This window comes from Tenrec ecaudatus, chromosome 7 (genome assembly GCF_050624435.1).
Source record: "Tenrec ecaudatus isolate mTenEca1 chromosome 7, mTenEca1.hap1, whole genome shotgun sequence".
In the NCBI taxonomy this organism is placed as follows: Eukaryota; Metazoa; Chordata; class Mammalia; order Afrosoricida; family Tenrecidae; genus Tenrec; species Tenrec ecaudatus.
In genome coordinates this window covers 63,996,560-64,008,136 of record NC_134536.1, presented here as the reverse complement: position 1 = coordinate 64,008,136, position 11,577 = coordinate 63,996,560, and the positions used below count along the sequence as shown (strand labels likewise).

At 56.2% G+C, this 11,577-nt stretch overlaps 1 protein-coding gene across 2 annotated transcripts in view; it reads left to right on the top strand.

Annotated features, from left to right (window-relative positions):
• The first annotated feature begins 2,038 nt into the window (after positions 1-2,038).
• Positions 2,039-11,577, top strand: part of FOXO3 (forkhead box O3) — a 110,718-nt gene continuing 101,179 nt past the window's right edge. The window contains exons 1-2 of one of the 2 annotated variants that reach the window (XM_075554691.1): positions 2,039-2,285; positions 3,363-4,097. In XM_075554691.1, coding sequence (XP_075410806.1) covers positions 3,483-4,097 — 615 coding nt within the window. In that variant the 5' untranslated portion in view covers positions 2,039-2,285; positions 3,363-3,482. Of the gene's footprint in view, positions 2,286-3,175; positions 4,098-11,577 lie in introns of those variants that run through there. The other variant, XM_075554692.1, reaches the window with a different exon arrangement.

The window sequence follows — 11,577 nt, the reverse complement described above, 5'->3', positions numbered from 1 at the left end:
CCGCCGGAGCGAATGCACCTGGGAGTAAGCTCGCTGCGGTGCTCGGCCTGGAGCCGGCTCCGGAGCAAAGAGCCGAAGGCTTTGTTTCCCTAACGTGACAGCGCCCGAGCCGAGCCGAGCCGAGCCGCGGCGCGGAGAAGGCAGCGTGACGCAGCGCTAACACGTCCTCCCCGTGGCTGCCGGAGCATACGCGCGGCCGGGTGTCCAGCTCGCCAACCCGGGCCTCCAGCTGCGCAAAGTGGGGACAGCCTCTCGGCCCAGCGAGCGGGCCCCGCCGCGTCCCCCAGGCAGCGCGGGCGGCCCCACGCGCCCGCCACTCCCCGCGCAGCCAGCATAACATTCCAGTTAAAAATAACACCCACGTGCGCTGGTAAACAAGCGCGCGGCGGATGGGGCCGCGCGCCCCGGGCGAGCATGTGCGCGCGCCCCCTCGTCCTCCCGCACGTGTCCGCCGACTCCGCCCGCGCCGCCCAAGCGCTGCTGTCTCCTCCCCCTCGGCGGGCCGCGGACCGCCCCTCGCTTGGACGCTCCGGGGCCCTAGCGCCCCCCAGACTACCAGGCGCACACGGCGGAGTGCTCCCCAACTTTGATCCCCCGGCCCCTCCTCGCCGCGGCGGGACCCGTTGCTCCAGGTCGGCTTTCTCCCCGCCTCCCCGGGCCTCTCACGGCCCTCCCTCCGGCAGCCGGCCAAGGATGGGCTCCAGGCTGGCCCTCTCGCTCTCTCCTCTCCTCCCACCCCTCCTGCCTTCCTTAGAATTTTACTCGATTGTTTATTATTTGCTGGGGGGCGGGGGCGGGGGGCGGAGAGGGGCGTCTGGGCCTGGAGATTGCTGGCCGCGGCCAGTCAGCGCGCTACGTGGCTTGACGGGTAAGCGGCGCAGCGAATGGCGGCGCGGCGCAGAGCTCCTGGGTCACGCGCGTGTGGATACAATGACATCATCTGTTTGTACGCGTCGAACTAGCTTGGTGCAGGGGCGGGGCCGCGCGTCACTTGAGTGACGGGCCCTGCGCAAAGCCCGGAGCCCGGATTAGTGCCGATGGGCGTACTCTTTGGAGTACGCTCCATTGGCCCTTTTTGTGTATCGGGTTGTTGTGGAGCCGGATTCCAAATCTCTCAAATAATCTCTGGTGGTTTAGAACGATTTTCTATAAGGGAAAAAATGGCATTTATGAACCCAAGTGGGCCGACCTTTTGTGTGCGTGTTGCCTGCGGTGCATTCTTAATGCACAAACCACAAATGAGCGATTTGGGTACGGGACGTGGTGAGGTCTTCTGAAGATGGGCTTCTAACCCTAGGAGAATATCTTCTTTTTTGATATGCATCCTAGGTGTTTTAGCGTCCTTTAAAAATTCAAAATCAAATTATTTCCCATTCATTGTTGTTTAGAAGCTGCGCTTGCGGTCAGGAATGAGGAATGATTTGCTTTTCTTGTGAGTTAATTCGGCTTCTCCCCATTCGTCCTGAGATCCATGAAAAGTGAAACCCGATTTGGGTCCAGCGTCCAAGGTAAGACTCAGTTGGTTCCTGGTCCAATCTGAGGGCATCAAGTTTATCGAAGTCCTGTAAGCACGAACATCATCGTTTGCCAGTCTTTCCACGCCGAGGTAACCCTGGCCATCTGCGGTCAGCATCTTATCTCGCGTGTTACCTGGTGTCGGCTTCTAATGGGGAACCGGACACCAGGGCGGGCCCGGAGCCGGGCGAGTGGACGCGCCTGCCGGGGACCCCCTGTGCCCAGAGTCCTGCCCGAGCCGGGGAGACCACGCCACTGCGGGCCGTGGGGCGCTTAGGGCGCTGCGCTGGCAGATTCCCTCCTCGCTTTGTTGCCGTTGCAGCCCCGTGGGAGGGAGAGAGGGCGCCTGCCCCGCCGCGCGCGCCCCGACACCCACGCCCGCAGCCCCGCGGGGCCGGGCCGCACGGGTGCGCGCGCGAGCTGGCACACGCTCGCACTCTCACACACACGCGCGCGCGCGCAGCACACCCGGCCCGCCGCCCCAGCCCTCCCCCTGGGCGGGGATCCGCCCGCCCGCCGTCAGCTTAGGTTGAGGCTCCCTGCGTGTGTCTATAACTTTGTGTGGCCGCCGCGGCCGCCCTGCTCGCTGGGGAGGAGGAGGAATGTGCACGGCGGCGGCGCGCAGGCTGACAGGCGGCTCCTCGGGCGGGCTGCGGCGGCGGTCCGAGCGTCTCCCCCGGGCGGAGGCTGCGCGCCCCCTCCTCGCCGCGGCCGGGGCCCGCGCAGGATTGTGTGCCCTCCCGCCTCGCCCCTGAAGGGAAGGAACCCAGGTAGGCGCCGGAGCTGTGCAGCTGGGCGGCCGCCTTCCCTCCCCGTGACTCCGGATCTGCTTCCGAGCTGGGCCAGGCGCTTCCCTTTTCCCGTGCAGGGACTCGGTGTGTGCGCCCCCACCCCCGTGTTCTCCCGCTAGTGTTTTTAAAGGACTTGAGTGAAGGGAGAGAAACTGTCAAGATGGCAGCAGCGGGAGCAAGGAGGTGATGGACGCGCTGGCCCGGGCTTTCTGGAAGCCCGGGAGACTTGGCGCCTTCCGACCTGTTGGAAGATTTATGCTCCGATTTGCCCCTTCCTTTCGCGTTCCTGGGGTGAGGGGGCGGGGGCCACACGTCCTCGGATGGTTAACCGCACAGAAGCTCAGTGACCGATCCTGCCCGGCTCGACCCTTTGCGAACGCCCGCCGAGCTTCTGGTCCCCCTTCGTTCCCTCTTTTTTTTTTTTTTTTAAGTGACCCACGATCTCCCTCCGGGCCCGCGGGCGAAGGCGGGGGCTGAAAGCGCCGTCCCGAGGCTTAGGCCCCTCCGCCAGGTGGGGAGCACCAGCGGTGGGGGGGCGGCCGAGGAGGCGGGGTGGGGAAAGGAAGAAGAAGAGCCTAAAGACGCCACAGACTTTGGCGGCGCCGCCGCGGGAGGCACTGGAGCGGGCCCGAGCGAAACATAAACAAACGCACGCACGCCTGGCCCGGAGCTCGGACCGCGGCGGGGCTGCGCCAGCGCGGGCCGCTGCCCACTTTAAAGGCGCGGCCGCGCCCCTCCCCCGCGCCGCCCCCGCCCCGCCCCGCCCCGCCCCGCCACCTAGCCCTGGAGAGACCTGCAGATCGGGCGACAGCGAGGGGGGGGCTGCCCCGTGCGAGCCTGGCGATTCGCTCTCCTCTCTTCCGCGGCCTGGCCAGGGGGCGGTGTCTGCTGCGCCAGGTTCGCGAACGCACGTCTCCAGGTCCGTCTGCCCCTGCTGCCCCTGCTGCTGCCGCTGCTCCTGCTCGGCGGGCGCCCGGCGTTGCAGGCGGCGGCGGGCGAGGACTCGGCTCCGGCCCGGGATAACCAATTCTCCTCTCTCCTCTCGTGCTTCCCCAGGCGGCGGCGGCTGCGCCCGGAGCCTTCGCGGCGCCCCGTCCCTCCCCCGCCGCACCCCGCCCCGGCGAAAGAGAAGAGCGCGAGAGCCCCAGCCGCCGGGCGGGCGGGCGGGCGGCGAAGATGGCAGAGGCACCAGCCTCCCCGATCCCGCTCTCGCCGCTGGAAGTGGAGCTGGACCCTGAGTTCGAACCCCAGAGCAGGCCGCGCTCCTGTACGTGGCCCCTGCAGAGGCCGGAGCTCCAAGCGAGCCCGGCGAAGCCCTCGGGGGAGGCGGCCGCCGACTCAATGATCCCCGAGGAGGAGGACGATGAAGACGACGAGGACGGCGGCGCTGGGGCCGGCTCGGCCATGGCGATCGGCGGCGGGAGCGGCACGCTTTGCTCGGGGCTGCTCCTGGAAGACCCGGCCAGGCTGCTGGCTCCTGGAGGACAGGACCCCGGGTCCGGGCAAAGCCCCGCGGCGGGCGCGCTGATTGGGGGCACGCAGACGCCGATGCAGCCTCAGCAGCCCCTGCCACCTCCGCAGCCGGGGGCGGCCGGGGGCTCCGGGCAGCCGAGGAAATGCTCGTCCCGCCGGAACGCTTGGGGGAACCTGTCCTACGCCGACCTCATCACCCGCGCCATCGAGAGCTCCCCGGACAAACGGCTGACCCTGTCTCAGATCTACGAGTGGATGGTGCGCTGCGTGCCCTACTTCAAGGATAAGGGCGACAGCAACAGCTCGGCGGGCTGGAAGGTGAGCACGCAGTCCGGGCGGGCGGCGGGGCTCGCGGGCCTCCTGCGCAGCGCGCAAGCCTCTCTCGGGCTCCTCAGAGCGCGCCTCCGGGCACCGGGGAGGCGGGCTGGGAGCGGGAGCTTCCGCTGCGAGGCTTTGGGTGTGCTTTCTGCGCGACTCTGGAGGAGGCATACCTGAGGGCAGCCTGGGAGGGAGGGAGGATGGGCAGGGGGCACCCGGGGAAGCCCCGGGAATGGCCAGGTGAGGAGAAGGGCCAGGGACCCGGGCGAGGGCCAGGGAAGGCCGCGCCGGAGTGCCTTTGCTGGATTCCCAAGCAGCGCTGAGGAGGTAGGTTCGCGCCAACTTTGGAGTGGAGTTAGCCTAGTGTGGGGGGCTGATGCGACACTGCGGGCGGCGTGTAGGGTGGGGGGCAGTGCGGGATGTTTGGGGTCCGTCGCCGGAGGAGCGCTTGGCTATGTGGTCACAGGAGCAGGGCGCTCTGTCCATGGCTGCTTGAGAACCTTTTGGTCCAAGTTTCGGGCTTGTTGTGGGTGTAAACTCCACAGGCGCTTCAATCTCAGTAGAAAAAGCCTACCCTTTATTGAGGGGGTGGGGGCAGCGGAGAGGGGGTGCGCTCTTTCTCTGCTGGTGTTGACACCCCGACTCCTCAAGGGTATCTTCCAAGCAGGCCTGCCGCACCGAGCCGCCTAAGCGTTCTTTGAGGCTCGGAAAGAGCCAGCCGTGCCACCTAAGCCACTTAAGCGCAGATTGGCTGCCCCACGCCTGCTGAAGCCTGGCGGTAGGCGGGGGTGGCGGCGGTTTGGGTGTGTGTGTGTCCGTGTCCAGGTGTGTGTGTGTCCAGGTGTGGAGGACTGGGGCCTGCGCTGCACCTGGGCGGGAGCGAGGCAGCCTTGATGTCAGAGCCTGGTGGTAATGGCTTCTACCGAGTGAACCTGAAGAGTGAGATTATGGTTCCTTTTCAGACTCTTGGGGCGCAGGACACGTGGTAGGGAGAGAGGTGTGGAAAGACCTATGATGTAATGACTTCCTGCAGTTGGGCATCCGAAGAAATGAACTCCTCTGCCCCTGCTGGGCTGTAGCTATCCAGTTGCTTCGCTCTACCTGGGCACCCCACCCTCCCTGACTCCACCCCACCAGATATGAATGTGTCTCCACCAGGCAAGAGAGCCTTGCATAATTAGAGATAAGCGTCCACTATCAGCCTATTTGGATGTATCTCTTCTTTTCCATTAAAAAATACATTAAAGAGGGAGCCTCTTCCTTCTGCTTCTTTATGATCTTTGAGGAGGCCCATGCCCTCCTGGGTTCTCCTAAGTGTGTACAGGAAGACCAGTGTAGCTTAGCTAGAGGAGTGTTTTGACACGCTAGAAAGAAGATTGGATGAAAAATACTGAAGAACTTGGAGCATTGAGGGTTTTAATGTACTTTTAAAGGAAAGCTTTGCAAACACAGTGGTTTGTTTTTAACAGCTAGTTTTGGAGAGACTGGCTGTGTTTAGATAACTTTTAAAAGCTAAATGTATTTTCTACGTTATTGCACATACCTACTTTCTCTTGGCAGATACTGATCTAAAATGACCCTTAAATTTAATCTAATTTTTCTGTTTTACACAAGAATTTGCATAAAGGATGAGAGTTATTTCCATTTCAAAGCAGTGCTAACTTGATAGTTTTTCATTCTGGGTTTCCAAGTGGGTGGTGGGGTTAACAAGTCCATGTACAGTGTCAGGATAGGATCAGTTTCTTTGACCTTACAGCGTAGATTTAGAAGGTTGGCATATTTTTCAAATTGCTCAGTTTTGAAATTTAGTCCTGTATGATTTTGAATTTAGCGCAAAGAATCTGTTTCAAAGTTTAGCTGACTTTTAACTTATGTAGTTAAAAAGTGAGCATATAAAGGGTTGGCACCTTTTTTATGTTTACGATTACAAAAGTAATTTTACTTTCATAAATAACATTTCTTGCCATTGTGTTTAAGGTGTTAGTTTAATAGCATTTTTAAAAAAAGACAATTTATGTAATAAGGTAGTATTACTAAGAGTAGCCATTAATTAAGACTTGGTTAGTTGTATTTCCACATAACTTGCCGGATTTGCAAGAGATTTGGGGCCAGTTATAAACTGTGTGGTTTAATGTCATAACCATTTTCTTAATCTCGGTTTCATTTTCCCTTCCCTGCTTTTGCATCTTTCTCTCTCTCAAACTTTATGAAAGATTGTAAATCAAAATTCTCAGGGCTTAATATCCTTAATACAGGACACACACACATTTGATTATTTTTATTTTGACCCTTTGATAGCCCATACGAGGGGTCTTCAAGTTTGTGTCATTTTTCCACACTTTTTGAAGCCCCCTTCAGATAGTACCCACCTACATTTTTTGTTTCGGGGGGGGGGGGGTCCTAGTGGGAAGCCGTGACCCCATTTGTAGTGTGTGCTGCCATCTGGTGGGGACCCGTGTATTGGTCTGAATCTAAAGAAACAGGATTCATCTCAGCAGTTCTACAGACCCCTCGGGACACATGTGTCCCACTAATCACACCAAAATCCCTATTACCACAGAAAAAGCTGATCTTATTCAAAATCCCTACCATTACTGAAAATATTTGATTTTTCACAAAAACTAAATGCAGACACTAATTTGGTTTTGAAATGGTTAAAGTTTTACCTCAGTTCCTTTTCTTAGTATCATATGGCAACTAATCCTTGAAGACTGTAGGGATATAATTTAGTTCAAGAGTTTTTGTAAGATGACCTTCCTCAAAAGATGCAGCCATGCAGGAACTTCCAAATCTTTGATGATGGAGAAGGTCCTTTGAAAATGGGACTGGTTTCGTATTCTCATTATGACTAATAGCCAACCTTTTTGCGTTTGTGGCTTTGAGGGGGTGGAAGAAGAGGGAAAGAGAGGTCGATAGCTAATGTGACCCATTTCCACGCTTCCAAGTTTCACGACTTGATTCCTGTTGTGATTAGTCATTTTGGAAGCATGCATGTGCATGGAAACCACACCACTTTCACACTGAGTTGTGCATTGGAGATTTAACTTCTAAAAATGTCTAGAATTCTGATAAACCTAGAGCACAGTACTAGATCTTCTTTTGTTAGAATCATGATGTTATGAGCTCCTGTAACCAGACTTATCACCCAAGGGTCAGAGAGTGAAAACTGGAAAAGGGGCTTGGGGTTCAGGACCAGTGGTTTTCAAGCCTAGCCACTTAGTTGAATCACCTTAGGCCCTCAAAAACAAACAAACAAACAAACAAACCATCAAACCCAACCCAGAACCCAGGAATATGACTTAATTAGACTAGTGTGATTCAGCGTTGGTATTTGTTGGTTTGTTTCTTAGACGATTCCATCATTTGGCCAAAATGCAGTGTGCTGACCTGTCCAAACCCTTTGCTTTGCCGGTGAAGAAGCTGATTCTTGGAGAGTGGACCGGCTTCCCTAGCACGCAGAGGTCATTAGGACTCCCAGGTCTAGGGGTCTCTGTCCGGGATTACAATGTTTCCCTCTGTAAATCGCTCTCTGAGGCATCGGTTACTGAGTAATGAGTCATTCATTCCACGGTGAGGAGAGGTTGGGTTCCTGAAAAGCACATTTGCTTCTCAATCTAAAAGTGTGTTATTTCAGCATTGGAAGTGCACATGATTAAAGTTCATGGGGGAGTCGAGGTACAAGGTAACAGAATTTCCCCAAGGACTCTCGAAGCCCCTCCACATTGCTCATGTTGTGCAGCTGCCCATGCCGGCCAGTGTAGGTTCCTAGCAGGAGGAGGGAGCAGTCGGTTACCTTTTGTTTGTCAGACACGTAGGAAGATCTGGTGGTTCAGTAGTTAATGCCCTCGTCTGTGGAGAAGGATGAGGCCAGCTACTTTTGTAAAGGTTTACAGCCTTGCACCCGTGGGGCAGTTCTGTTTTGGCCTTCAGGGTCACCATGAAGCGCCGGTCAGGCGCTTAGTGTAGCATGGCAAGGTGTGATGGCCGCCACACAGGCTCCCTTACCTCAGGTGTTAAGTAGCAGTGCACAACCAGGGAAGAGGCTACATTTCCTTTCATCTTCAGCATCCTTGCCCTGCACCTGTAAGTCTACTGGTTCTTGTCCTTCAGGTACCTCTGGGCCTCCAGAGCCTACCCGGATGAAGCCTGCTTGCCCCTAACACCCCCACACCCCTGCCCACACCGACTGGTCCAGGCACTTCCATGTCAGGCAGCTTTCTCTGGCGATTCCCACCGCTTGGCAGGTGCTTAACGCCGCTGCCGCTGCAGAGCAAAATTCTTTGAAGACCTGGAGCCTTCCTCCAGGTGGGCCACCTGTACCCTCGTGGCTTCTCCTCCAGGTGGAGAGAGAGGGGGGCTGCTCGGGCATAGGACCCTTACTTAGGTCCTCATTTAGGTCGCCAGTCCCTGGATTCATGCGTCCAGTTCCTTTCGGAAGGTCCTGTGAAACATTTAGTATGCCCTTTGAAATCATGCTAAGCTTCCAAAATGACCGAGTTATTATCATAATGCCAGGGTGACATGCCGTCATGAGTGACTTGGGTCGCATCTTGGAGTCACTCACAAAGGGCCCGGGGTGGCCTGGTCTGAAGAATCTGCCCTCTGCTCGGCCCAGGTTGCTACATGCGGTTGGGTAACTTCCTTTGGCAGGGCTGTCTTTGTCAGTGATTCTCAGCTCGCGTACTTCCTCTTCCTCCTGCAGCAGCGCACTCGGGGGACTGGTTTTCCTCTTTTTCAAAGCTGTGTCATCGACCTATGAAATGAAGAAATCGGCCCCTTTTAGACCTGGACCCGTGAGCCCCATGTCGCTCAGAGGCCCTTTAAACATGAAGCACCGGGTTTGTTTGGCTGCGCTTACCTCCTCCTTACAAAATGAAACAAAACTACAGCAGACTTATTTTTAGGAGATTTTAGAGGAGGGTTCTATTTTAAGAAAATGACACCATAGAAGAACATCTTATAGTGAAACATTTCGATACTCTGCTTGGGATTCGTACTCCAAAAAACCTTCAAGGTTTCTTTTAGTTATTTTCTTGTGTTTTTATCTTTGACAATTAGCGACGAGGCCCTGTCCTGCTGCAGCCGCACACCGGCTCTGGAACAAGTTGAGCAGACACCAGTCCGCAGAACCGATGCGGATGCAGAGATAAGACTGGAGGCCTGGGCATGTTGCTCGGCCTCCTCACAAACGCTGGTGCTGCAGACTCCCGATTTCCAGGGCTGGAGACAACGTGGGAGTCCCTGCTTTGCTTTCGTGTCCCCTGCCCTTGCCTGCAGGAGACGGACATGCTTCTCCCCGTTTCCCTCCTCACCAGTCCCTGAGACCCAGAGGTCTCAGAGCCACCTGGACTGGTTGCTGCTGTCGAAGGTGCTGGGGGATTGTGTATCTAATCACAGTTCGTATTGGTGGCAAGAGAAAAACCCCTTCTTAGCCATTTGCATCACGTGCCCCATGTCGTTCAGCAAGTGCTGACCAAGGCATACTGTGCGCCGGGCCGTCTGCCGGGCCCAGAGGTTGTGTAGTGAGTAATCGTGGTGGAGCAGGTTCCAGTCCACGGGACATCACCTTCCGATGAGGGAGGATGAGACTAAACATAAATCTGTGCTCTGTGAACGTGTATGGTCGGGCGGCGTCTATTCCCCTGCCTCTTTCACATCTACACTTCTGCTTTCCCAAGCACCCAAGCTCTCTGCAGGACAGTTCCCCAGGTCAGGTTGGTGGTGCAGGCTGGCTTGGAGATGACGTTAAGTCGCTTGCTTTGGGGGCTCAAGGCCTCCCGTCCCCATGACTCCCGGCTGTCCCACATCGGCCTGGCTTAGACGTGAGTACCCCTGTGGCTCTGGACTATCTCAGGGTCCCCCAGACGGCCTCTGTGTGAATGGGTGTGGAGCCTGGGTAGTGCTGACTCATCTGCGTGGCTGCTTTTGCTTAGAATTCAGAACTGAAAGATCATGTAACGACTTCACTGGTAGGTGAACAGCCAGGCCAGAAGTGAGTGACCGGCCCCAGACCGCACAGCTAGTGGAAGTGACCTTTAGAGTGTGTCCACCCGAGCCCAGGTTGCCTCCGTTCCAGTGTCTGCTGGGAACCCGTGGGTGTCACTGCTGCTTGAGTCAGCGTGCGGGCCTCAGCTTCTGCAGGCTCTTACTTCACCTGCTCTCCTCCTCTCCGGACCCGCTCGCTCCAGAGTAGCCAGAGGACTCTCAGCTTACCTTGCTGAGGGAGCCTCCTCTGTCAGCTTCTTTGCCGACACTGTGTGCCCTATGAGCCCTGGCTTTTGCTCTGGTGATTTTTCCTTTGACTCTTGCATATTCCTAAGCGCAGGGCAGGAGTCCGGAAAGCAGGGAAGTCGTCCGTGAGACCAGCAAGCACACCTGATGCTTGGGACTGCCTTTGGGCGATTACGTTCTCAGCCTGTGCCAATGGCCTTGTTCTGGGACCCTGACCTGAGAGAGGAGCTGGGATGGAGGAATGTGGTGATGTCATAGGTGGAGTCCTTTGGAGACTTGCAGTCACGAAGGCGGTGATGGAAGCCTGCCTCAAACTTCCTAGCCTTGATGTGGCTGCGATGGGAGTGAGTAAATGGTATCTGTGGGATTATCCATGGAGGGTCACGTGCCCTAGTGTGGAAGACTGAAAACTCCCAAAGCGCCAGTCACTCCCCATTGGAGAAACAGAGAGACGTGATCTTGGGAATGGCATTTCATTAGGAGAAAAGTGGTCCTCGGCCACATCAGTGAGTTCTCAAGATAGCCCTGTGTAAGTGTACCCCCGTTTCATGCAGCCTGCAACATGTACATTTTTATTAATGATCTAGAAAGACTCACCATAGAATCGTGTGGCTTAAAGTGTCCGTCACTTTTCACAGGAGCAGTGCTTGTGTGTAACATGAGTTTTTTCCCTGTAAGGTTCAGCATCGGGGGCATCCACCTCAGCTGTATTTGAAGTTTTCTGTCTGTGCTCTGGGACATGAGGTCATATGTAGAGAGGAGAGAGTTGGTGGTCCCTGAGCTGGGCCATTGGAGAGCTGGTCTGCACCTTCTGTGAGTTACAGTAGTTTTCTGATGAAGGACCTAAGCTTGTGATTCTGAAAGAACACTCCAGTTCGGAGTACATCACTGCCCAGACTCAGTAGCTAACCATTTCCCTCTTTGTTTTGAACATATTTATTGTGAACTAGGTGAAGGTTTTCAGAGCAGATCATCCATGCAACTTTCAACAGAGTCTACAGGTTTTGCTTCAGCTTGTCCATTGCAGTCCCCTCAGTGCACCGCCACTGACCCCACCTCTTCCCTCCCTGTGTTTTCTGCTTCCATTCCTCCTCCTCAGCAGACCCTCTGAACTTGGCCGTTGAGTCCAAGGAGTGCTATACCCCATTCTTGTTACTGTCCCCCATTTTAGGCTGAACATTGAGCCCCACCAGGGAGTTCATTCCAAACCTAAAGGTTGACTGAGGGCCTTAGCCACAGGGATCTGACA